Raw genomic sequence first — 27,442 nt, 5'->3', positions numbered from 1 at the left:
TTTTTGGTAGGTTTGATCTCGGCATGCAGTTTTTCTTCAGTCAGGTGCATTGCTCTGGCATTTTCGTACCCATTCACCCCTTGAGTCTTAGGTAGTATTTGCCAAGGGTTTGCAGAAAACACATTTAATCATCATATACTCCCTTATTGATGAGAGGTTGAGAGCTACCAGATTCAGCAAGGGAGGAAAGAAGCACTCCAGTCTGGTCTCACTACTCTTTCCAGTAAAAATGAATTGTTACTACTTAATTATAAGAGAAAGAAATCAGGTATAAATATAATTTTTTTAAGGGATTAAACCAGAAGAAAACTACCAGTTTTGAAAGTGAAACTATGTAAAACCCTCTGTACTTCAGGCAGCTCCTGATTTCCTATGCTTGTATTTGAGTGTATGATTAATATAGTTGTAGTATTTCATGATTATTTGCAAGGGAGTGGGAGGACAGGGAGAGCACTAAAGAAAAGGAAAAAAGTTCAGAAAGGTTCTAAAATATTGTGAAATAATTTAGGGAATGTATTTTTTAGAGCTTATGTTTATAGTGGCTTTTCTCATGGGGAGAGTCTCTAGAGTACAATGCAGAGCAGACAGTGTTTCATGTGATAAAAGCATATTGTATAGACTTGTTTGAATAAGCCTCTGATTCTTTTTATATGAAAGTAGCATTGGCACAAATTATTTTGATAGGTATAAACAAATCAAGAAGCAATTCTGTAGCGAGAAGCAGAGCAGGCTAAATAGTATCTTCGTTCCTTCTAACAACTGGAAATGGCTCCCTTGTTTCTGAGGTCTCTCCTAGATGTCTAGGACATTAGTCTTTCTAGGCTGACCTGATATATAACCACGTGATAGTTTCAGACCATGGCAGACTTTAACTCTTCAAGACTTAATGAGATTGACAGGGTGCACATTCTTCTGGCCAAGGGAAGCACTCCCTAAAGCTACTGTCCGTGCTGTTTGGGGAATGTTTTCAACACTGAGGAGATCTGTCTGGCTTATAATTCTGTCTCAGTAATTCCATTATATATGGCAAGTTATGAACACTGGTGTTAAAAGCTGTGGTTGTTGGAACAAACCACCACCAAGCAGAAATCAATGAAAGCCAGCAGTCAGTAGGTCTAAGTGGAGAACAGTGAGAAAAGTGGGGAGAAGGTGGACAGGGTTTCACTGTGGTAGGTATCTGGATAAACAGGTCTTCCGTCTGTAGTTTGGAGACACTCCCATGTTTTAGCTTAATTCTGAACTATGCTGGCCTCAGTTTCAACTGGAGTTACTGAAAGCTCAGGGTATGTGCTTGGCTCCTTTGCAGTACTTAAATGGCCTAGGGAATTGGCTGTGGTTAGTCTTCAAGTCTGGATGGATGTTGTTCAAAGGAAATACGACTGGAACAGGACCTGTTTGTTTATTGGTTTGGTTGGTTTGCTGGTTTGTTGTTTTTTTTTTTTAAGTACCACGCTGGTGAAAAATTGCCGGCAGATGGGCTGTTGTGTTCACTGTAAGCGTGGAAAAGGCCCTTGCTCTGTACCTTAGCTTCAACTGGGGGTGGAACCGTGAGGAGATCTCCCACCTACCTCCTTGCCTGCGTCTGACTTCTTGGTGTGAGCAGCAGCAGCCACAGGGCACCAGGCTTGCTCCCCAACTGGGGACAGAGCCAGTGGCAGGCACCGCCTGTGACAGTGTCTGTGCCACAGCCTGGCAGATGGCATGCCAGCCTGAGCTGGAGGGAGCAGCATCAGTGAACGGCATCCAGCAGCTTTGACTCGCCTCCCTCTGCTCCCCACACTCACCCACTTTCTCCCAGGCTCTTAACAATGAGCAAGGGGGCCGAGTGAGAAATATTCTGTCCCCAGCCTGGCCACCAGAATGTGATAAGAAATGGCTGTGTCATCTTCTCCCAACAGATGCACTGAGAGCTTGTAGAGTCAAAATCTGGAGTAGTCTGCGTTAATGCGAAACTGCTAGGGATGGCCAAGAGCCCAGTGAGACCTGTGTGTTAAACCTCCTGTCTGTGCTGCAGCCTGTATAGGCCCCTGCTCTCCAGCATTTCCTGTCTAATGCAAATAGTTTCTGCAGGGTTGTCTACTATGCAAGTCAAGGCACTACTTTATTTGCTTAACATCAGCAGACAGTTGATGCTTTGATCTTCATGGGTGTGATGTATAACACTTTTTTTTTTTTAAATAGCACTTGTTAAATATTATAAACCCATCAGTGTGGCTGCTGCTCATTTTTTTTCCATTGAGGTGTTTCTGTCTTTTTTTTGCATCACTTGAGTTATGCAGAATAAAGATAATCATACTTCGTGATGATTTAGGCCAGCTCTGTGAATTTAGGACAGCTCTGAAATTCTTTTCCTCTCCTGATAGTAACTTCTGTTACTAGATTTCTACTAATCTTTCTATTTTGAAAGAGTAAGTTTCATGCGTTGAGGCTTAGTTAGATAGCTCAGTATGACAGCAAATGTGCTGTTCATCTAACAACTTGGTGTATGTCCCTTTCCAGAACACAAATAAGGTTAAAAAAGAAATTCAAGAAGCAGTGGGATTTAAATGATCCCATCAGCTGTTCTCAATAGGTAATATGATGCGAAGATGCAAAACCTACATTTTGTGGATAATGAAGCAGAAATCACACAGTGGGCTGGTTTATGATCCTGAGTGTTCTTTTTGTCTGCTTTCCACTGTCTGCCCACTTTGTGTGCATGACAGACTATATTGTGTATGCAGCATTTTATGAATATTGTACAACTGTGGAGTTAGTAGGTAGCTTAATCCTCACATGATTAAATCTCTATAACACATTAAAATGGAATCAGTTGTTTTAGGAAGGAACAGAAGAGATCAAAATACTCAATTTTAGTTCTGTAGAAATTAAGAGTTCTTTAAGCTCTACAGGGTTTTCTCCTGTGTGAGAAGAAGAAAAATTATGGATCAGAATGGCTTGAGTAGAAGGGAGAGCAGTCACTGGAATTGAACGCATATCTAACTAGCAAGCACATTTGAGGAGGCTTAATGAAGAAACTGTTTTATTTGTTCTATAAGACACTGTAGGGGTAGAGATTGAGAGATCATGTAATGTCTTTGTGACAGTCTTCCCCAGCTCTGAACGGCAGAGACTTGACAGACACTTTTCTAAGTCTGTGATTTTTCTTGGCTGATATTTTTGCAATGGTGCTGCCCTGCCTGCATTTGAACCCTTCACGCAGTCCGTGCAGAGGGTGTTATGTGTCTGGTTGGTTGCATTTTAAGTTTCATTTTTTCTGATGAAGAAAAAGGCTGGGATTTCCTCTTTTGTGTGGTTGGGGAAAGTTCTGGTGGCACGGTGGCTTGCTGGCATGTGGTAGAGATGGCAGGGAATAAGATTTTGGACATAAGATGTTATGGTGCAGATACCTGGGGAGGACCCTTAGCTTACTGTCTATGCACACCTGGCCAATGGCCAAAATAGAAAAACTTATTGTAGTGTTGCAAAGATTCAGGGTAAACTTTGCCAAACTAGGGCAGCCAGCAGCCTGTGTACTTCATCTTGATATGTCATGTTCGTTATGTTTTGACAGCACTCATTTCTTTAGACTAAAACTGGCCTAATTTAAGTTGACTAAACCTTAAATACAGAAGAGTAAAATCTGAATTCCTACGCTAAAACAGTTGAAATTTAAATCCCAAGACCCCTGCTTTTTTGCCTCCAGCTCATTAAAGACTGATATGGAGTAATTCCTTAGAGTGAGCTATATATAAAAAAATAGAATGTTTGGCTGCAAGTCTAATGTTTTAAATAGTGTTGTGTGTGTGTATGTATATATGTCTCCATATAAGTGTATATATATATGTTTTATTTGTCTAAGTGTGAATATGTATGTGCCTGTATCTATTGTGCATGCACCAAATATGGAAAATGTATATGCAGACATATAGTCCAGTAAAAATGTATCAGAAAGTAATGCTAGGTGATCCTAAATGGGTATGAGTGTGGAACACTGAAAGCCATTAAAAGAACAAGAAGAAAATTCTGAGTATTTCTTATACCTTATTTTACTCACATTTAGGTGGTTTGTGCATTTCTCTCAGTGACTGTAGCACTCCAGATCTTTACCTACTTCAGTTAAGGAAATATCTCTCAAAATAGTAAACCTTTGCTTCCTTACTCTTTGGTCTCTCTAAGCTATAAAGTAGAACAAGGCGGCAACAAATAGCACTGAATGGAGCCTGTGGGTCTTGCTCATGTAACTGTTTCCACAGTATTTAAAGAGGAACATTGTTGGTTGATTTGTTTTTCCTTTTATAAAGAGATCTAGGTGTGAAACTACCACTAACTGCAGCTCTTGTGTTACTTCAACTTTCTAGAACAGGCGATGCTTCATCAAAAAATTCTTTACAGAAAGGGTCATTGGGCACTGGAACAGGCTGCCCAGGGAGGTGGTTGAGTCACCTTCCCTGGAGGTGTTTAAGGCACGGGTGGATGAGGTGCTGAGGGATATGGTTTAGTGTTTGATGGGAACGGTTGGACTCGATGATCCGGTGGGTCTCTTCCAACCTGGTTATTCTGTGATTCTGTGTGATTCTGTGAAATACAAGCTTAATGGCACCTTTTAACAAGGAAGCTTTTGCAGTATCAGTGTGCCTTCTCTATCTCTTCATGAGAGCTAGTTTTTGTGTTTAGAGGAGTTTATATCCCATGGAACTTGCCTGGATTCTGGAGAGCTTGGAAATACTCACCGAACTGCTTTTTAATGTGAAAGCTTTCTTTTTCTTTAAAAACAAAATAAATACAATAAACTCAGAACAAAACAAACTAAATTCCTTGCTTTAAATGTTTTAATTTTTTGTAAGTCAGTGCTGTGCACACTGTTGACTCTTCAGTGTTGCTGCTCATGAGGGTGATAGCTAATGAATCATAGGTTAGCTAGCTTCATAACAAGTTAAATGTAACGGAAGTATAACTTAGATTTAAGTTACCTGTATAAATAAAGTGGCCATGTGCTAGGGACAGCATGTTCTTCCTGAGGTAGTTATCAGCTATACAATTTTAATACCAGAGAAATTATAACCACCTTTATAACCACCATAGAGGCTCCTTAGAGCACTGGGCTTGTATTAGTACTCTCCCTTTTGCATACATGGTCAGGTTTTGCATTCTAGATATGGCAATAGCTTAATTTCTCTGCACTTGCATTGACAAATAAAAGTTTTGTTTGCAGCCTTCCTTAAAATAGGAATCCCCTTTTTAATCTATACCTTCAGTTGAAACGCTGTATGACACTGCTACCAAACTTAAGAAGCTGTATTGTGGAGTAGTGCTGTGCTCAGCATACGCTGTGAAAGGTGATGAACTGTCGTAATAGCTTACAGTCCAAATCTGTCTTCATTAAAAGTGTAAATATTAATAATTGAGGATGTTGAAGTGAAATTGTTATAAATGACTAAAGCAGTTGACAAATTTCCCATGAAAACTATGGCAAGTAATAGTCTCTGTACATTCTTTCTCTACATTTTTTTTGAAAATAAGCAATTAACCTTTACTACCAGTAATGTGCTCACATATTAGCCCTTGTTCTGAGGAAGACAGTTCCATTTCATTGCATACATCTCACAATTTTTGCTATTTAATGTTTACTCTGTTAAGAAGCCTGCATTTAATATTTCAACTCTGGATGAAGTACTGCCTGCCCTAGAAGAACTGGATTTCTGCTTCAACTTATTATACTGTTTCCAAGAGTTAGTGGAATATAGCTTTATTTTAGTGACCACACTAGTAAGTTTGTCTTATACTTTGCTGGTTTCATTCTAAGAATTTCTGTCATGTCTTCTCAGATGGCTTTTGCCTGATAAGGGAAGCGTTTTGGCTATTTAAGGAACAAGGTAGCTGCGCGTCATGCAGCTGGATTTAGCAGCTTTATTTTGCCCTTACTTTGTGATTAATGAAGTTGAGCATTAAGCACTTTTGTGTAGTGTCCTATTTATTTTATGATGAGTACTTCTCATGGGGAGCATTGATCATTTGTAGCAGCTTGAGGAGAAGTGACTCGGAGGTTAGTGTGTTGGGCCTGAAACTGGAGCTGAGATGAAGGAGAAACTCCCCAGCATTGAGACATGGTGAGAAGTCAGGATAGGGAGGAGAGGTGTGAGTAGGCAGGAGCATCAGTGGCAGAGCGCAGAAAGGAAGGCAGAACTCATCTTTGGGGCATTTGGAAACCGAACAGGTATTTTAACCGAATAGGTATTTTATTCCAAGGTAAGGAACAGTAGCAGTAGTCCAGGGCACTGTTTATATGGTGTAATGCCAGCTACTCCCAGATAGGTAGTTGTCAATTGCCACTTCTGGTTGTGGGCAACAGACTAATGTTCAGTAAGGAGCTTCTGGGGCAGAGAAGAAAATAAAGAACAAGAAGTGTAAACTTTCTACCCTCTTCCAGTTTTGTGTGCACCCCAAAGCTTAATTATTGTTAACTATGACTGATTTTTTTTTTCTTTATTCTTCCCTACCGTCTTCTACTCCTTGGAAAGAGTTGTTTTTCTTACTTCTTTTATGCAGTGCTCTAAAACCTGTGTTGTATCTGCTGCCCGGCTTACTATCGTCTTCTCTGTGCCATGCAACCTGATCACAACGTGAAATCTAAGACTTGGAGGATTGCATTTTAAAGGTGTAGCGCTTTGTATTTTACCAAGGTTTATGTTTCCCTAAGTTGCAATCCCTGTAGACTGTTCCTGCACTGCTATAACTTCCTGCAGACAAAGAGGCTTTCTTTCAGGACTGCCTCTTATCAGTTGGTTTGTCTTGTCAGATTTGAATAGGAGAAGAATAAGTTTCATGATGACAATAGAAGGGGAAAATTACCTGGTGTTCAGAGATCTAGGAAAAACAATTTCTTCTGCAGAATGGCTTCTGAAGTTCTTTAGTGTACAGAAGATTGCTGTGTCGAGTCTAAATACAGTTGAATGAGTAATGCTTTGATACTTCCTCAGTGCGACCCTGCTCCTCATTTGCGGTTTTCTAGCAGTTTAGATCATCATTCAAGCTTCCCTGAAGATTTTTTTTTTTTCACCCACAAAGACGCTCTTCTTCCTAGAGATTATAGGGGTGATTAACATGTTTCAAAGCCTTTGTGAAACAGAACTCACAGTGAGAGCCCTAGGGTGGGATTTGTCCTTTCATGCAGTGATTTGCATCTTACTTTACTGGTAAGAAAAATATATAAGTGTTTGTATTTTTATTTTCTGTGTTTCACAATGGAACATTTCATTTGAGTGTGATAAAAGATAGATTCTCCATACAGCTGCAGCCATGTCTGAGCAAATAGCGAAGAATTTTTTTAAATGGCACTTGGTAGAAAGCTTCCTCATTATGTAAGATCTTGATATCAAAAGGTAGTGCCATCATACTTCCTAGAGGTAATACTTAAAAATTACTCCCCCAAAAATCAAGATAACTGGAATAAGATATGTTTGATGATTATTTGTGAAAGATGTTGCACTAACTTCACCTGAGGAATGTCAAGTTTGAGTTTTAATGTAAAAGTGAATACAAGGCAGAATTCTGGCAAAGATGATAAAACTCAGTTTCTGCAGATGAGGGAAAGGATACCAATAAACCTGTATCTAGAAATATCTTTATAGCAAGACCAAGGGAGGTTGCCTAGAAAGTAGTATTGTTTTTGCTGAGAACATATGCAAGGATTAGATGCTTAAAACGTGTACCATCCTTGTGACAGGCGGTGTGGTGGTTAGTTAGATCCCAAACTTTAACCATGCAGAGCTCCTTTGAAGTTATGTAGTGTGGTCTGTTAAGACCAGCCTGCACAACAGATGCTGTAGTGATATCACATCATTGTGAATAGATGCAATCTTTGTGTCCTTTAGTGAATGTCTGATTACCAGAGTTTCTACTGAGTTCCATTTTAGATTGCAGAATTGCAAAGGAACAGTTATTCAAGCTTTCTAAAATAAGTGGAGTAGATAGTCTTTAAAATGATGCAAGAAAAGTTACCAAAACCACAGTGGTGTTGTATAAAGCCAAAGGGAAGTATTTGGACGTGTTGGAGTGGATCCAGAGGAGGGCCACAGAAGTGATCAGAGGGATGGAGCACCTCTGCTGTGAGAAAAGGCTGAGAGAGTTTGGGCTGTTCAGCCTGGAGAAGACAAGACTCTGGGGAAATCTTATGGCAGCCTTCCAGTACTTCAAAGGGCCTACAAGAAATATGGAGACAAATTATTTAGGGAGGTGTGTTGTGATAGGACGAGGGCTAGTGGTTTTACATTAAGAGAGGTTTAGACTAGGTGTGAGGAACAAGGTTTTTACAGTGACGGTGGTGAAACACTGGGACAGGTTGCTCAGAGAGGTGGCAGACACCCTGTCCATGGAGACATTCAGTGGTGGATTGGATGGGGCTCTGAGCAACCTGATCTAGGGGAAGGTGTCCCTGCCTATTGCAGGATGTTGGACAAGATGACACTTAAAGGTTAATTTCTAACTTAGAAATTGATGTCCAATGAAATATAGAATATTTGCTTAAGTTCCATCATTTAAAAAATAGATTGAGTGCTGAGTATGTTAAAAATACTTCTGGAGATGTAAGCTTAATGTAGACAGATTCCTAAAAACACTGGTCCTAGTGTTTGACTTTTTTTGCATCTTGCAGGCATCTTTTATACTGCTTTTTTTTTCTCCCTTTCAGTATAACTTTGGATAACTTTTGAATGTTTCTTACTTGGCTGGTTTTGCCATTAAACTTTGTCCATTCTTTTGTATTTTATTCAACTTAGACCCTATCAAAACTGATGAGTTATGATTTCTGGCTATTATATAGAGATGACAGTGTTAGAAAATTTGCCTTTGGAGATGTATGCAAATATGATCTGGATCTGCCTTCCTTGGAACCTGCTGTGTTAATGAAATGGTTTTATGTATTAATTTTTCCCCCGTTAGTGGTTTTGAATTTAGCCTTTACAGAAAAAAAATTCTGATTGCAGTATCATGAACGTTAGTGTATGCACTTAAACTAATATGCAGTTGTAGTCTCTGTAACTTGAAGGTCCTGCTCTCCTTGTGCATTAATATGTACAGTGTTGTGGATTTATGTTTGTGAGTGTATTCATTATAGTAGAAAGAGGAAAAAAACCCCACATCTGCCAACAAATATTTAAAAACTATGATCTTCTTTAAGGAAAATACCTCCTTTCCCAAGTTTAATAGATGTGTAAATTTACTATTTATCTCACCTAATAATCTTGTGATATGGGAAATTAGTGGCTTTGCAGATGAAAAATGTATGAGTAAAGAAATGCATTCATCTTCTTAGGCATCATCTGTTCCATTGACAAAAGGCACAGATGTGAGATTTATCTCAATAATTAGATTTATAATTATTGTATCATTCTCAGATTGCTAAATCATTGTTCTTCATGGCATGTGATCTGAAGCTACAGTTCATGCAGCAGAAATAGGTTTAATCATTAAATAGTGGTTGTAAATGTGACATTTTTTCAGATTATGTTTGTATATTTTTGTAAATAATAAAAAGTATATGGCAGAGAAACAAGCTGCAGTTAGGGAAGAACATTTTGTAAGTGACTCTACAGGGGAATGCTGGCCTTCACCCAGAATAGCAAATGTGCAAGCCTGAGAAGTATCCATGGTGCATTTTCTTTGGAAACTGCAATCTTTGGTGTTATCTGATATGATCGTAGACTTCCTGGACATGCCTACAAAAAAAACAATAGCTCTGATTTTTAATAGGAGACTGGAAGGCGGAGGAACAAAGTAGCAGAATCTCAAAATGTCCATATGCGGTACATGCTATAAATCTGATGCTAATGTCTTCTTTGCTCTCTTTTTTCCACAGTTGTAGAACAAGCAACAGGAAGAGTTTGATGAGCAATGGCCAGTCTCCAGCTCTGCCTCGGCCTCATTCACCACTCTCAGCTCATGCAGGTGATTTTATATTGACTACTGCTGTGATTAAATTCTTAAAATGTCTATATGAGGAAAGGAAAACAGGCAAATTCTCTATCCCACTACTCTTCTTTCTGCTGTTTGTAATAGCAAAAAGTTGCATATTATTCCATCTGAATTTCTCAATTCTTAAGTCCTATACTATGGTGAGAAGCACTCCAAAGGAAAAGACTGGTTTTTGGATCTGATTTTTGAAAGATTGAATCTAATTGATGATACAGCTGAGAACTTAAGCTGTTGAGGAATCTTTAAAGTCCACATGTCCTTAGAAACATTTACCTCCTTCACATCACGCCGGGTGATATGTTATTCTTCTTTCACTAAGTTCCGTGCAGCAGCCCTCCTAACTGTAGGAGAAAGAAGGGTTGCAGCAAACCTAGCCTGTCAGATTTCCTGGCTTCTTTAGTCCCTTTTCATCTTCTAAGCATTTTTAAACGTACGTTGAGAGCTATTATCTTTCCACTTTTCTCTTTGTTTCTCTTGTGTCTGTCTTCATTACCTTGTTCTCCCCTGTAGAAAAAGCTTAACATGCTTCTGTGTCTTAAAAAAATAAAAAGCACTGGTGAAGATGTGAGCTCCTCAGAGTTCCCTTTTACAGTGAGAGTTCCCCTTTTGCGGGAATGAAACAACGAGACGGACTCCAGATAGATGTAAAGCGGAGACCTTTATTGTTGGAACTTACAGGTTTATATACCTTTGCTCATCTGTCCACGCTCGTCCCATAGCATCTTGATTGGCCCACGCCTATTGTCCACGCGCTCGCAATCACCAGCAGCAACATTTGGTTGGTTGACCTCCAAAACCCCACACACTGCCCCTAAATGCTCTTTCCACCCTGGTTTGCATCTCTGATGTTCACCTCTGTTCAGTTTCCCGCTTTTACAACCCAAGGTCAGTTCAAGGACCCCAAGTCAAAAGTATCAAACAGGTCTACCTTGGTATCACTGATTCCTACACCCCTTATGGTCTTTATTGGGTCTTTATGGTACCAAATCTTACCTTCCCTGTTCCTTGGTGACCTTGTTCAAAACACAGAATTTAATTCTGGTTCTGGAGCGCAAGAAGAGGTGGTGCTTTACTGTTCCTTTGTAGTACTTTAGTACCAAGAGGAGCTTGGACAGTTAACTGAACTTGGGCTTGGTATGTCGGGTTGGCATCAGATTGCCCTGCTACGGCCTATCTTCTGGCATAGAGTTAAGAACAATCACATCTGCTTCAAAGTGAGAGGTTGGAAAGGCGATCTCTGAGACTTCTTTCGATGTCTGGACATACTTGCTTTGCTTCAGCCTTGGAAAGGAAGTGCCCTGAGCTTACTTCTTGGACACCTTCCTGATTCCATGAAATGGGAAAATGAAGGACATGACCTGCTGCAGTTTGATAGATTCATATGGAAAGATGGATAGAGTATGCATGAGCCTGATTTGCTTGTGCCTTTTAAAAACTATTTTGACTTCTGGTTTCATATCGTCAATGATTTTCTGCGAGAAAATAGGGTACCATGTACCTACTATGAGGGTAGCTATCTCTCCAGAGAGCCTCCTGTTGCCCTTACTGAAAGTAGTTCCATTAGATGCTCTTATTTAAGTGTACTAAGTTCTTGACTTCATGTTCGTACCATATTAGTCATTATTGCAGGTCTTTATCCCCCTTTTATAGGTGTAAAGTCAGACTATGTTTCTCTCTTTGCCTTAAACGTTTTGTCTGAAAACTGCCCATTTGTGTGTCTTGTGGCACCAGGTTGTCTGTGGTGCCGGGTTCAGCAGAAGGACAGTGCAGGAGCAGACACCGCTTTCCCTGGCCAGGCTGACCTCCTTGCTGTGGGGGGAGGGAATGCAGGGCAGCTGCTGCCCCCACTCCTCCTTCCTCAACCCGCCAGACGGCCCGGGCCGGACCCTCCAAAAGACACGTGCAGATGGGAGTCGGACAGGCCTTACAAAAGGACTCTCAAGGAACCAGGCGAGGCAGTTGGTCTCTCACTCCCATGCTCGCTCTCACTCCCAGACTTTGATTGGAGCAGCCTGGATGAAGCTGCTGCTGTCAGCACATGTTCCCGAGATCTGCTGCCGTCAATGTGGTGATTTCTTTCCTTCCCCTTCTCTCTATCTCTTGTCTCCCTTCTGTTACTTTGTGGTGTACATGTCGGATGGAATCCGAGGGACCTGGGCTGTGTTTGGGGATTCGTTTCTGTAACTTTGGGTGGTTGCACCCCTGTGTCTCGGTTGTGCACCCCAGTATCTTGACCAGAAATAAATACTGCTTTTGATATTCTCCCTGGGAGTGACCTTATTGGCCTCTGGATTGCCAGACAGACAAACAAATCCAACTTTCCCCCCATCCTCCTCAGGGCTGGACACGAGCGTGTGGCTCATGGGTCCAGCTTGTGACAGTCGTGTACTCAAGCAGAAGGGAAACAACATTGTCTCTCTTCAAAATCCTCTCAGGATTAATTTATATTATTATCTTGTACAGTCCTAATAAGATTGATGATGTTCCTTGGGAATTCAGTGCCTCAAAGGTATCTGAAGTCAGTATTTTCATCCCTTGTGAGGATGCTCTTGGATTTACAAGGAATCTGTTTCTTTCTATGTTTATTTCTTTGCTGGTTGGGATAGAAGGCAAAATACATACTTAGTTACCTTTGCTTATGTCTCATATGTGAGATGAGTTTTATTTGGACTACTTGTTTAGCCTACCTGTTTTGTTTTGGCTTTTTTTCTTTTTCCCCACCAAGACCTCACCTCTCTGAGGGCAAAAAAATGCTATGGGTTCTCTGTGTCACCTGAAAGAAGGTGTGTGAAGGCGCATTATGAATCCCATGATGGAGCTCTTACAGTGTGCTGCATTAGCCTTCACGCCAATATCTTTGGCTTTTGCTCAGAAGTGTTTTCTTCTTTAATATCTGAAGAACAATCATTTAGAGGTCTAGCTGCATCTTCGGAAACAATATGCCATTGCTTCAGACCTCCTGGTCTGGTTGCTGCTGGTTAATCATAACAATCTGAACTGGAGTTAGTCAAAACAGAATGAATGTGAGCAGTATTGCTCTGTTTTTAGAAAAGCATCTTGAATATAATCATAATTCTTCAAGGGTCATTTTATACCTACATTCTTCTAAGTAGTCCTGTTTTTCTTCCAGATGCAGGCTGAACTGAAAGCTGTTGTTTAGTTTAGATAGATGTTCTTTGAGGAGGGCCAGTGGCCCAAGTTTAGGATGGTGATAATTGCCCCATATGAGGAGGTCATATAGAGGTCTCAGGCAAATTCCACACCTCACCCCAAACGTCTTTGTTTGTTCTGGAGAGATGGCAGAGCATTGTTTCTACACAGGATACCTTTGTTAATCTTTACAGATTAGACAAATACTGAATACTTGCGTAGAGGTTTTTAATTTCTAGCCTTATGATCTCAGTAATTTTCAGGTTCATGTGGTAGGATGGGAAGGCGAGACAAGTGAGGCAGCACCACACTGAAGCAGTAAATGTATTGTGCAGCGCACACACAGTGCATGCGTAGCACCTGTCAGAGAAGGGGCAGATACAATTTGTAAACAACAGGGGCCCTGAAGGCTTTGTGGGCTTTGGTAAGGAGACGTTAGAGCAGTAAGTAGTTCAAGGTTTGGGATTGAACAGAGAAGTATGTGGTGTGAGACTGAGGGTTAAAAGGTATAGGAAAAGGCAATGTATGGAGCGGGTATGTAATATCTCTGTTAGACACATTAATTACTAATACAATACATGCAGTGTCCTTTTTCTCTGTGCAGGACTTGTAGCTACCTGCGAGCATAATTTTTGTTGGTGGAAAGTCAGATTTCACTTTGCAGCTAAGTCTCCCACCATGCCTTAGGTATACATGTAAAGATCATAAAAGATTTCAGGAATAATATCAGCTTTCACTATGTAAAGTCTTTCTTACAAAAATAGAAAACAAATGTGTAGCAGGTCACTTCTTTGGGTTGAGACCTTCATCATTGTTAGTAACTACCTTAGCTTACTTTTTCAAGCATCCTTTGCCTTCTTGTATCTGGGCTGGAAGATGTTAAACCTGCTGGAAGAGCCTTTTAATTTTTGCATGAACTGTGGGTACATACAGAATTGTGAGAAGTGAGGGCTGCAGAATCAGCTTGGACAACATCTGGTGCCCTGGTCACTAATGGGCTTTTCCAGCTGACTGCTTGCTGCTGCGTAAGCAGGTTATCTGCACCACCCAGCCTGCAAAGTGAATGATTATAATCTTGGCAAGTCAGGGCATTCAGGTGTCCCCACCTTAGCAGTCACAGGAGCTTGTTCCTGTGGGTGATACTAACCCCTAATGATTAATAGTCACATGGGGTGTTGTTTAATTGTGTCTGCTGCAGGAGCAAGGTTTAGCTGTTAGGAGGTAATCCTGTAAATCTTACGCCATCTTAAGATGGGGGTTGCGCAAAAATGAGAAATATTATGAAGTGGGAGCAGAGGTTAGCAGTAGAGTCCTAAAGTTTTAGTTTTGGCCAAACCTTTTTAATCTATTTATAATTCCTTATATGGAATTTAGAGAAGGACCTGACTGCATTTTTTAAATCGGATGATGTTTGCAAGGACCAGTTTCATGTAGCTTTGAATATCAAATCTCCAAAGTTATATGAAGTAAGTAAATTTCAAATGAATTTGGGAAGATCTCATTCCACTACACAATGTCTTGGTTAGATTTCATTGGGAGCACTGTCTGCATTTGTTTGTGGGATTATGTGGAGAGAAGGAGGCTGGTAGGATAGAATGTGAGAGCTTTTCATGCAAGACTGAAAGACTGTTGCTTGCCTTAGCAAAAGAGGCCTGAAGAGCATGTGTTGTCATCTAAATCAGTCAAGAGGTGTTTTCTTCGTAGAATGAGAAGAGAAATACACGCTGGCCATAGATACCAGAATATGAAGGTTCCTGCAGAATTGTTCGCTAAGCATGGTAGGGGCAAATATGACCTTCCCTATTGGGTTTAATAACTTTATGAAGGGAATTATATAATGTGAAGCAAAATTTAAGCCAAGGAGGTCTTAGCTCAACTTGTAATCCCTGTTCTAGGATGTTCTGTATCTGTTTAGACCTTTCTAGGCAGACACCATTAAGTGCTGACCACTAATATTCTTCTCTCACTACATTAGGATGTACTGCTTGCATCAGATAATGTTGTCTGATACATGCACTTTAGTTAGCTACGTTGACGTATATGCGTCAACAAACCTGTTTCCACTGTATAGTTTAATTGTGTTAGACTTAGAATCACATTGGAGGCTTTTGTCTGTATGCATCAAATTTAGAGATAGTTTCCCTGGATTTTTAGCTTTAATCCTGTGGGGTTTGTCTTAAAAAATGAGTGCTGGCTTACTACAGTGTATTTGAAGCAAAGAGGAATTTAGTCTTGATTTCGGGTAAAGGAAAACTGCTAGAGCAATTTCAGAGCATCTTCTACTGCCTCAGGGATGAGGAGGAAAATGTAAATGGCAAGTTACATGCATATACAGCTGTCTTTTAAATTAAATCCCATTAAAGCATAACACTGCCAATATTTTAAGTAGTGGTCAGAACATGCGAAAACATCCTGGCACATGGGTTTAAGGAGGGAGCGTGCAAACTTTCCTTCCTGTTGCCAGTGTGAAGCATAATGTATCCAGGTTTTGAAATAGCTTGAGCAACTAACCTCTGAGTGGATCTTGGTGGAAAGCACTTAAGTATTTAAAATCGTTCTGCTGCTCAGCTGTGTGTTCTGCTGACTGGCGCAGTTTGTTATAGTGTAACAGTCAGACCTGGAACTGTGGGTGGGTGGTTTCTTCTGTATAGGTCACTTTGCCATGTGAGTTCGCTGCTAAGTAAACTGACAGAGAAATGCATGACCCATTGGATTACTGTGGTGCTGATGTACTGTGATTTTAGAGGACCATCAAATAACGACATCAAGACTTCAAGTTGGATTTGTCTTTGATCCATCAGGAATTTGGGATAACAGTTGTCATTAATCTGTTACTCCCTCAGCACTAACAAAAAGTCATTGCATCTGAAACTCTATTTTGTAAGTAGATAGCTATTAAAAACGCATTAATGATATACAATGGCTGCAACATATGCCTTTTAAAAAGATTTAAAACATCTTCCCTCTGTGGCAAAGACACAGGAGTTCTTCAAGCTACTTACAAACCAATCACAATTTAATTAGTCTCTATATAGCTTTCTTAATAATAGCAGCTTGCAAAATGAGCTACCTTGTGTGTTGTTGTGAGGTAGAGTATTGTTTTGGTATGTTGATTGCCTATTCATTGTGTCTTCCAGAGTGTGCCGGAGTTAATTACTTATCTAATGTCTAACCACCATTCAGGTTTACTTCACCAGGTCAGAAGCATCAACAGTAATCTTAGCAGCATAGAGAGTACCCGAAGACTAAAACATAAAACACCCAGCAGGTCCTGAAGAACAGCAGGGTTTGACTAATAAGCAAGCATTGCACATATGGACAGAGAATTAACTGGCATTGGTTTTTATTTGAAAGTCTCCCAGGTATTGACTTGCAGATGGGTGGATGAATGCCATGATGAATGAAGGTCACATGTAGGACTCTGCTTCTAACCCTGTCTTGCTTTTCTGGAACACCACACCGTAAACCCATAATAGTACTAGCTTTTTCTCCAGTCATTTGGGGCTTGGATTGTCAATCTCTGTTTCCACGCTTGTCCCAGTTCTTAGACTTATAGATAAACCCTCAGGATTTAGTGAGCAGGTGTTACGTATATGACTTTACTGGTTTTGTTATTTTAAAAGCTTATTTGCTATTGGAAATAATGCTTGCAAATTGATTTTCCTAATAGCAGAATCTGATGCTTTTCCTGAGTGAGACTTAGGCTTCTTCAGGTTTTGTCTGTTAGGATGTGATCTTTGTTGATTCTAATGAGGTAGTTTGCAGCATTGTGTCTCCTTAAATCCCCTGCAATAGCTAGGAAATTACTGCGTTCTTCCAATGTCTTTTTGGTGCTGTGTCAAGTTTTAGTGTATGTTCTGACTAACTGATGGATAGTTAGCCATGTTCTTGAGGTGTGTTAAATATGTACATGTATCCGTATATAGCTATTAGAGGAAAAGAGTTTGTTTACAGACCGCCCCCCCCCCCATATGCTGGTTTGTCAAATTATTTCCTGTCAGAAGCTGTTTACATCTCACTGCAGTAAGCCTTATTCTGTGCTTTTCTGCCAGAGTTTAAGGAAGCTTCTCTGTCTTTTTTTTTTAACTCTTGCATAAGTTCACTACACATGCCAAATTATAGCTATTTTTTTTTTCTAGTGCAGTAGCTAAAGTTCATGAACGTGTTTTATCTGCATAGTGTTACAATATTTTTTTCCTTATCTTTATTAAATAAGCTCTGATAGCAGCAGAGGAAATCCAGTTAGCCGTTAAATTAAGCACTGTTGCTCTTGGTAGTTTGTGTTTGTACTTCATCTGAGACAAGAATAAATTGTGTTGGTCCCCAAATAAAGACTGAAATTTGTGCCAGCTGTGTGGCTTCAGATTCCGTCTGCTTCCTCACCTTGTTCAGGGAGTGAAACTCCTTGCAACCCTAAAATTATTGAGGGCCTCAGGAGTGTCTGAAGGATGATGAAGAAGCTGGGGTCTTGAGGGGAAGGAAGGAATATTGGAAGGATGTAAGTCAGCTGTGATAGATAAATGGGAAAAAAAAAATTGGAGGTAGTGGTCAGTTAGAGTGGAATCCTTGTCTCTCAGTGCTGTGGGAAGAGCAGCTGTGAAGATGTGATTTAAATGTTGTTCAGAAAGCATCCTGCATCTGTGTTTAGCCAAAGGAAGGCAGGGAGGTGGGTGTTCTTTGCATTGGCTACCGAATAGCTCCATGAGTGTGCTTTCTTATGTGGAATTAATAGGATCTGTTAAGGGCATCACTATGATAAATGCAATGTTAATTCAAAGATTTGGGTAGAAATCAAGGGCACTTGAAATTCTTTTAAGGACTCACTTTTATTGTACCGGGCTTCTCACATGCAGGTAGTCACTTTCTCCTCAAAAGCTGGATGTTGATTCTAAATGGCTACTTAGGAGCTTTTTTTAATCTGTTGCTTAATGTTGCAGTATCATACCAAAAAGCTACAACAAATACATTACTTTAAGTATTGTTGTTGCAGTCTGTTCCCTGTTTAAAGAAAGGCTGACTTTTAGATGTACATCAGTGCTACTTTAAACCAAATCCTTTTAGCTTTTAATGTTACTTTGTTGGTTTTTGTTTTAGGGGTGTTGTTCAGGGTTCATCTTTATTTATTCTTCAGGAACCATGCCTTCTTTAGTCGTAGGTGCTAAGAGGCAGAGGTGGCAGGAGTGTCTCTCAGCAGCTGTCTTCTTTCTGCACTTGTGCTGGTCAGCAGGGAGTCAAGTGCATTAGTAGGAAGAAGTAAGAGACCCTAAAGTTACAACCTGTTCACAATGCGCAGTTGTTTTTTCTCATCACAGAAGTTGGTCGCCTTTCTGTGTTTGGTCTAACAGAACCAGTGGGGAAAAAAAGTAATTTAGTGGGGTTTGCCTGCGTGTTTATTTTGAAGCTAGAAAATGAACAATGAAAGCTATCACAATAAAGCCCCTATGGATATACTGTAGAGACTTTGTGTAAGGGCTAAGTCATGCTGGTTATTGCTTTCCTCTCTTTTAAATATTTTCTGTGAACTGAAATTCCCACCTTGTTTCTGACATTAAAAATACATTTATTTCACGTTAATATAGAGGTTTTTTTTAACTTCGGTTCTCAAATTAATTTGAGACTTCTCAAATTAAAGGGCTGAATAGACCCTCTTTATAGTCTGTGAATTAGAAAATCCAGTACCTAAAGGTGAAATGAAAGTGAAATGTGAGTTGAAGTAAGATTCTGTTTCAGAGTTTGTTTTCTCATATATTAGTTTCTAACCTGTCTGGAAATGCTTGAATTAATATGTCTGAAAGGTTTTTAGTGGTTTTGTGGTTTTTTTTTTTTTTTTTTGTCTTTCCCTCTAATAGTTATTTTCATGTTTCCCCCAGTAGGAAACAGTCCTCAAGACAGCCCTAGGAATTTCTCTCCCAGTGCCTCAGCCCACTTTTCTTTTGCACGAAGGTAAGAGGTTGTTTTTGGTATGCAGCATGCATTTTGTTTAGAGGAAATGTTGTTGGACCGAGATAAAAAGATAATTACAAATACATCTGTCAAGTCTACCACTTAGAAGGAAAAGTGTTATCTTGCTGTCTTAAACCCCAGCTGCAACAAAGTTGTACCGGCTGATTGATATAAATGCAATAATACATTTTTGACCTTAAATTAAAAATAAATTTTTAATGACTTAATTGTAACAGATCCAATTCAAACACTACCTTCGCATACATTGAGATACAGGGAAATTTTGTTACATCTGTTTTGTTTGTTATTGTTATTCTTAGCAGTGTAAGAAGTGCATTGTTTTTAAGAGCCCTATTGTAGTGGTCCTGAATACAGAGCCTGATTTTACTGGCTGCAGCAATAAAGTCACCATATGTTTAATACTTGACCTTGGCCTGTTTTACTATCTGTGCCACTGAGACATTCAGCTCGGTCATAAGAATATTCTGAGAATTAATCAATGCTGGTAGAATCCTTGAAGGTCTAAAGTGAATTTGAAGTGGTCTATGAAGTAAATTATTAAGTTAATCACAACCAACATTGATAGCGTGTCATGGGAGACTGCTTGTTTGTGCCAATGTGGTTCCCTATCACTTAACACCTTGTCAGCCTACCTCCAGTAATGCATTCATTAACTCTAAGCCTGGGAGTGTGGGCAGAGATTCTGTGTTAACCCAAGAGTGTACCCACAAACAATGAATTTGGAATGCTGTAGCTTTCTTCAAAATTAAGTGGTGCCAGATATGTAACCGTTGCATTTGCAATGAGATGACACTTGCCACTATAGTTTTACTACTTTTCGTTTGAGAGTTCTGTAAATAGTGCACATAAGCTCTCACAAGAGTAAGGAAATGGCTTAATTTTTTTTTTAAAAGCTGCAAAGGGGAGAAAACTTCACTTCTGCATTCCACTTATATGAATCTAATTAATCTGTGACAGTAGATCTTGTCAATCTTTCTAGGACCACAAGTCACTTTTAAAATCAACACCATAAAGCTGAGTATTCCTTTTCAGTTTACTTCCCCTTGATAGTACCTTTAAAAGAAGGAAAGCTGTCTCTTCATAAATTACATTTGTTTATGAACAAGTTTTTAGAAAGATTAGTTAAATCCAGAAATAGCTTGTTATAGGAAAAAGCAGATGTGAAAGATGGAACATTACTTAGAAATATAGCAGGCAGGAAGTAGTTTTCCTTTCTTACTCATAATCAGTAGAAAGTGTAACTGTTGTTTTTGCAAACCTTAAAGTTGAGAAAAAATAATTTACTTACCAATATTTCTTTTAGATTTTGACAATTTTTAGAGCCCTGTAATGGGCTCTAAATAAATTCTTCAATTAAAGGAATACCAACACAAGAAGCTTCTGTGGTTTCAAAATATTTCACTGTTTCAGTGGAATTCAAGAAACTTCTGAAGAACATTTTTCTATGGAAACTGATTTTTGTTCTGTGTTTATAGTGAAAATACTTGATGACACTGAAGTTTAAAACGGCGTTAATGTAAAATTTTCATATGAATTTGGTATGTGTGTTGTGATTGTCTTCATATAATCTGTGATAGGATGCGTTGTGCTAGTAAAATGACCTGTAGATAATGAGAGCAGTTCTCATCTCTTGGGATAGAGGAGGTTGAAGCAGCAGAGGCAGAGTGGTGTAGGTGTATACAGTAAGGGTACCAAAAAGCTGGGAAAGTGTGAGGAATTGGGAGGGCAAGGCGAAGAAGATGGTTTGGAAGCTTGTGGGAAAGGGAGGCTTGCCAGTGTAGCTCTTTCTTATCAGCTGCTGGCCATGCCATATACTTGTGGTGTGCTGGGCTGGAGGCAGCCTTCCCCAGGCCCCTTGGCTATAAGCAAGGGTGTCACTCTCCTCTGCCCACGTCTGGTGGGGTGATCAATGCCTGAGACTAGCCTATGCCTCTATTAGCCATGGCTTAGGCCTCTTCCACTGGTATGTAGAACTCCAGCATCTACAAGCCTATGGTGGGGGTATCCTGGTTCCAGAGCTGCTAGAAAGTGTGTAGGGCAGCCCCACAGGGCATGGACAAGGGGTGTATCAGAGTCCAGGGGTAAATGCCACAGGGGCTCGCTACCCCTTCTTCCCTAACAGATGCCTCCTTGTCTACCCATGTAGTTTTCCATGATAACCCATCTACACCTTCAGTGGCCCTTCTGTGTGACAATTTCTGTGTAATGCAAGAACCCGATTCAGTAGGAGTTATTCAGTAAGGAAGTACTTCGTCTTGCAGCTTCACAATATGTGGGTCTCACACATGTTTAAATACCTACCAAATTCTTGTTCTTTCAAATGGGAACATGCTTAGCTTAAGCAGCTGGGCCAAAGTGTAGAGAAAGCTCCTTCTGGAGTTCTTCATTCATCTGGAGGTAGTGCATGCATACCTGTGGAAGGGGGGAAGGGAGGAGAATTAATGAATTAAAACCAGAGTTATGGAGGAGAAGGGAGTTTTTCCAGAGTTCAGTCTTTGATACAGTCCACCTCACACATGTTCTCTTTATATGTTAACACTAATTATGTAGCGTAGTTTCTTCTCTTATGCTGTATGTATTCAGAGTCCCAGAGGCTTGAGTTGTAACTCAAGGGTGGATATGTTGGAGTAGGAAATAAGGCATTAGAATAGAGAAGAAAGGAGTTTTTGGACATTTAGCTTGAAGGGTAGGGAAGTTGCATCAAGAGGTTCAAGGTTCCTGATTTGGCATAATCTCAGTTTTCGTTTATTGAATTATTCTTTTTGTACTAGGTGACACAGAGCTACAATTCCTTATTCTTTCCCCTGCTGTCATACTGCTTGTTAATAAAAAACTTCTCCTGTTTTGTTATTTATGTATTATTGTGCTTTTTTTCACATATTTGATACAATTCTACTCCAGTCATGGGCACCGAAATGACAGGTAAATGTTACCTCCTCAAAAATCCAAACATGGTTCCCATAATTGTTTGGGTTTTTTTTTTGTTTGCCACTTTTAATGTTAAAGATACATGTTGTCTGTGTAGCTCACCTCAAGCATTGAAGAGTGAACAAACATTAGTTTTGGTTGTGATTTTTTTTTTTTTTGAGTTCTGAGTGAGCATGATTTTTGGTTTTGGTTTTTTTTTTTTGGTATTTTTCTGACTTACATATCTAACATTTAACAAGTTTCTTCTCAGCTAATCATTGCAGTTGATGCTAGGCTGCTCTAGACTGCTAGTTTGCTGGTATCCTGTACTGACGTCACTTAATAAAGCACCACCCTTGTATTTCAGACGGTCTGTGATGGTCATTCTATGGTTCAAAGCATTGCAGTTTGCATTTGTTCATGAGGTTTTGATTTGCTTCCCATTAATTTTCATCTGATATACCTGAGAGCAGTGAAGACTCCCTGTGGTCCATTTCTATGTGTATTAGTTCAAAAGTTCTGTGGAGCTGTTCATTCACTTTCTGGTTGGTTGTTCTCACAGATTTTTAACTAGAAAAACACACTAAAATAAAAAAAACTGTAAGCCTAAGTCATCCTTGCTGAATGCTTGTTTATTGTGATCCCATGGGAAAGTTTACTCTTCATTAAAAATGATGTTTGTATAATGCTTTTGGAATGCAATTTTGCACAGTTATACTTTTACAGATGTTTCTGTATTAGGATACTGCAATGTTTGTTTGACTAACCTTGGTTTCACAGCAGGACTGACGGCCGACGCTGGTCTTTGGCTTCTCTCCCTTCTTCAGGCTATGGTACAAATACACCCAGCTCTACTGTTTCTGTAAGTATCCTCTCACTGTGCCTGACAAATATACACTACATGCCTGTGTCTTCTCAGATACAGCTTACTTTTGTTGGTAGGCTTTGAATTAATAACGCGATACAAGACTGCTTTACTTCACTGAAATGGAAGAAAGCTTTAGGCAGTGTGTGCTTGGCTTAGAAATGTTTTCTGGCAGTGAGTAGTGTTTAACTGCCCTCTTTTGACTGAGGCAGTAGGAGGGAAGACATACTGCTTTAGAACAACCATATGGTAGTTAGGTATCTAACATGTTAATGTATCTCCAATGTATAATGGTAATTCTGTTCCTATACTACTTTTCCATTTACATTTACTAACTACTGTATGCATGCTGGAATGTGGAGCAGCTTTACGTGATCTTTACATTTCTTGTGAAAAAATATAGCATGATCATTTGTGGACTTAGATATCTTAATTTCTGTAATAGCCTGAATTGCTGAATTCTCCCTTGATAGTTCCTGACTAGACCACGTTGTATAAATATTAAAATAGATGTCTTCCCTAACATTGAACAAACAGTTTCTGAGTTGTAGAAAGAAAACTAGTTTTCCAATAAATAAATCTTAATTTTGTTGAAGAAGCCAGCAGTAGAGAATTCATGCTATATGTACAAGTTTTTGGACTTCTTCCCCTCCACAGGTAAAGCAGAGGGAATGTCTGTATGATACCATGCAGCTTCATGCCGCACAGCTTCGTAATCCAAGGGTATTTGTGAATGAGCTGTCCTGGAAACTACTTTTGGTACCAGAAACAGTGTAGCATTTCTCTGTCTACACTTGTTAGCTGAGATTAGCAAGGCGAATTGTTAATGCACTAAGCTATGTATGTGTTCTTTACTAGGACATCAAATTGAGGCTCAGGGAAGTAGCCTCAGAGTTCTACCTCCAAATATTTAGTGTGATTCAGGTAGCCAGCCATGCCGCATAAAAGGCAGTAAAATATGGTAGTGTGGTTGTCTGCACTGATTTATTTCGTGCAGCTTTATATGTGCAATTTTGCAAGGCTAGATACTGTGGTAGTACTTACAGTTTCATGCCTGTCTATATCTCCCAGTCTTACACTAAATGGATGATTTTGGTATAATCCCTTGCACTTTTATCAGCCATAGACCCTATCTTGTATTAAGTTCTTTCGCCTCATTTTGAGTGCACAGGTATTTGTAAGAAAATACCACGTGTAGTTTTCCGTAGGAATTTACATACTTCATTTGATTTTTAAAAGCATTAATAATGTCGTAAGTATGGATGATAAAGTGCCTTCGTTATGTACATTTACAGTTTGTGCTGTGGCAATAGGTTGTACTTTATGATTATACTTACACTGTCTTACTTGAGTGATTAATTTTCAGGAGACCTTGTTTTAACTATTGTTATGTATTGGTGTGTCTTACAGACATAACATGTTATCTTTCCCTTAGAGGGAATTAAACTTTTTGAAATGTGGCAGATCTTTCTTCTCGCACTGAAGTAGTTGGGGTTTTTTATACTTACTCTGTGTAGCTCGTTAAGTTGAGACTAATTAATTTTGTTCTTTAGGTTGATTGTCAGACATGGGAAACAGTAACTATAATTTTAAAATTAAATGGCCTTATTCAGGATCACTGAATATGGTCTTAAAAATATTTTTTTGCTCTCATAGAAGCTTATGTTCTGTTCTAATCTTGTAGTCATCCTGCTCATCCCAAGAGAAGCTACACCAGTTACCATACCAACCAACACCTGATGAGCTACACTTTTTGTCTAAACATTTCTGTACCACTGAGAGCATTGCCAGTGATAACAGATGCAGGACCACTGCAATACGCCCTCGGTCCCGAAGTCTCAGGTGAGTTTGTCTTTCTGGAAATAGAGGTTGGATATAAGTTCACATAACCTGGAGCATCATGGGATCATTCACTGTTTTTTAATTTCCTGAAGTATAATACAAGAAGTATGCATGTGAGACTGATTATAAATAGTCCTTTTAAATTCTTGGTCCAGTTTTTGATTATGGCTTACTTCAGCAGTTAACATTGTATGCCAGGTCTTAATGAAAGTGCATAACCCACATGAACTGTCTTGATGAGCTAATCATTGTTCATTTAACTCTAGCACTGCTTCTCTCCAGAATTCTTCCAGAGTTCAACCTGTTTAAGTCTTTATTTGCAAAACTAATGCAGAATGTATTTATATCCTAGGACTATCTAGAAAGAAATGTGAAAAAGAACAAATTGCAGGGGGGTCGTGGCGTATGCATTCATTTATTAAATTACTTAAACCAAAATGAGCTTTTCCAAAGTCTAGGCCTCTGCATTTCATTTTTAGTGGTTGTTTCTGTAAGATATGTTTTATCGAAGGTAAACCATTCTAACAGTTTAGAACTTAGGTTTGGAAAATGCAGATAAATTGTATGGGTAAGTTTTCAAGAACTTGATGGGGAAGAAAAATAGTAGTATAATGTTTCTAATTGTCATATTATAATATTTTTAATAGTCATATTAGTCTTTTCAGTAGTTTAAAAGTAGTTGCAGTTCTTTCAAAAGGGCTTTTCAGTGCAATATATTTTAACTCCAGTTGTTTTCTTTTAAAATCTATGTAGACTATTGTGACAAATGTAATTGCTACCAACATGCAACTGCACACTAATTAGTAAGAAAAATGTCCCGTTTCTTCAGGAGAAGAGTACAGATTGAAACTGTGTTGTATTTGTTGCCACAATAAATCAGGCCAGTTCTGCTAGTGCAAGAAACCTTTATGCACATGTTATCATATAGTCAGTCTTAGAGGATAGCTTCCCTTTGTGGGATCTTTTTCCCACTCCACATCTTTTAGACCAGGCTGAATGAGCCAGTGTCACTCACCCTGGAAAATCAGATGGACATTTTTCATGGGAATTGGTAAGGCTTATGATAGTAAAAAGTTTTGTAGGTTAGCTGGAGCCATGGATACCTTTTATGGACTGTTTTCCAGCAAGTCTCGTGGTTTTCTTTTAGGCACAGTGGTCCCAGAGTTGATGGAACCCATGCATGCATATGACATTATTTGTGGGAAGTTGCTGCCTTTATCTGCTGGTCAGATTGAAAATAGATTATTGGAGGTTTTTTTAATGATCAGTTTAAAAAATAAAAAGACTGCTCAGCTTTTTCACTTGTAGCTAACAGATTTCTTGGCCAGGTCTTGCTATTTTGGTTGTATGTAACATTCAAATGGGCAGACATAGCCATAATTAACAGTTTAAAATATCTCTGTTGCCCTTCTGAGAAAAAGGTGATGTTTGTAAGTGTTGCAAAACTACTTGTATCCTGAAGTATGGTTATAAAGTAAGAAAATAACATAGTTAGCATTTCGATTTCAAGCACATGAAATAATCAGTAAGGCCTTGTCAGAAATAACAGAAAGAAACCCAGGTATAGCACTGATGAGAAATGTACTTATCCAGTGAAGCCTATGTTGACTTTTTGTTGCAAATAAACTGTACAAAAATATAATGATGAATTTTAGTTCATGCTGAGACAAGTTTAAAGGGATCATTTGCTTTGCTTATAGCCCTGGACGTTCTCCTGCCTGCTGTGACAATGAAATAATTATGATGAACCACGTCTACAAAGAAAGGTTCCCAAAGGTAATGAGTTGTGTTTAAGATACTTGATACCTAAATTGATATGCTACATAGGTTTTAAGTAAGTGGTGGGGTTTTTTGTGGGAACTAATGATCCAAGCCTGTGATGGCTTTCATAAAGCATCACCAAGCTCTTATTACAAAGAAAAAATCACAATAAAGAAAATTCCTGCTGAGAACTGGACATTGATTTGGCAGAGCTGCTAAACTGATTTTGAATCATGCTGGTAATATATTCTGCCAATTGGAAAGTGACAGTACACTCAATTTCAATACAGCTTGTATACTTGGGGCAAATGTGTACTGAGTTAGTAAACCAAAAATAATTTATGTTGCTAAGTCTTGTGCAGCATCTGTTGATGTACCTGTAAATTCCTTCCTCTGCTGGCATTTATTCCTTTCCCCAAACATTTGTTATATTCTTACTTAAATTGTGAAGATCAGTACACAGTTGGGGGGTTTTGGCTGTGGAGTACCAAATGAAGACTAATTGCTGTTGTGTCCACAGGTATGAGATATTACTGAGTTCCTAGGTGCGGGTGTGTACCTCTGAGCACTGTGCTCTTGATCGCTCCCAGGCTTTTGATGACCCCTGAAAAATAAAAGAATGCAAAACTCATACTGTTCCACAAAGTGCCTAAAACCTGAAGAAATTTCTTCAGATTTCTTGGTAGAAAGATTTGCTGAGAGTCTGAGCAGCGGTCTGAAGTGTGGACAGCCCACTTTTTTCAGTGTTTAAGATAAGAACCAAGCGGTGTGGGATTACTTTTTTTATGATGAAAATATCTTTGAAGTTATTTTTAAGCATGTGCAGTCCTTTGAGAACCAGACAGTTGGTTTAGTACTGCATATACACCTGATGGGGCCAGTGAGCCTGCGATGCTTTTAATCAGCCAGTGGTCATTCATGCTGCCTAGTGAAATATTTTTGTGGTATAACCTGTATGAAAGTAAGAAAGAGATTCTGATCTGCTGTATCTTTAGGTTTTGC

General features: G+C 39.3%; 1 protein-coding gene across 11 annotated transcripts in view; it reads left to right on the top strand.

Annotated features, from left to right (window-relative positions):
- MAST4 (microtubule associated serine/threonine kinase family member 4) overlaps positions 1-27,442 on the top strand; it is a 269,856-nt gene that overhangs the window by 192,047 nt on the left and 50,367 nt on the right. For 5 of the 11 annotated variants that reach the window (XM_069880703.1, XM_069880710.1, XM_069880712.1 and 2 more), the window contains 6 exons: positions 9,836-9,924; positions 18,972-19,044; positions 21,967-21,987; positions 22,753-22,834; positions 24,522-24,679; positions 26,380-26,455. In XM_069880703.1, coding sequence (XP_069736804.1) covers positions 9,836-9,924; positions 18,972-19,044; positions 21,967-21,987; positions 22,753-22,834; positions 24,522-24,679; positions 26,380-26,455 — 499 coding nt within the window. The remainder of the gene's footprint in view (positions 1-9,835; positions 9,925-18,971; positions 19,045-21,966; positions 21,988-22,752; positions 22,835-24,521; positions 24,680-26,379; positions 26,456-27,442) is intronic. The other 6 variants (XM_069880713.1, XM_069880705.1, XM_069880708.1 and 3 more) reach the window with 2 other exon arrangements.

Source organism: Phaenicophaeus curvirostris, chromosome Z, assembly GCF_032191515.1.
Source record: "Phaenicophaeus curvirostris isolate KB17595 chromosome Z, BPBGC_Pcur_1.0, whole genome shotgun sequence".
Lineage (NCBI taxonomy): Eukaryota > Metazoa > Chordata > Aves > Cuculiformes > Cuculidae > Phaenicophaeus > Phaenicophaeus curvirostris.
The sequence above is the reverse complement of the archived record's forward strand: the minus strand, read 5'-3'. Positions and strand labels throughout refer to the sequence as shown.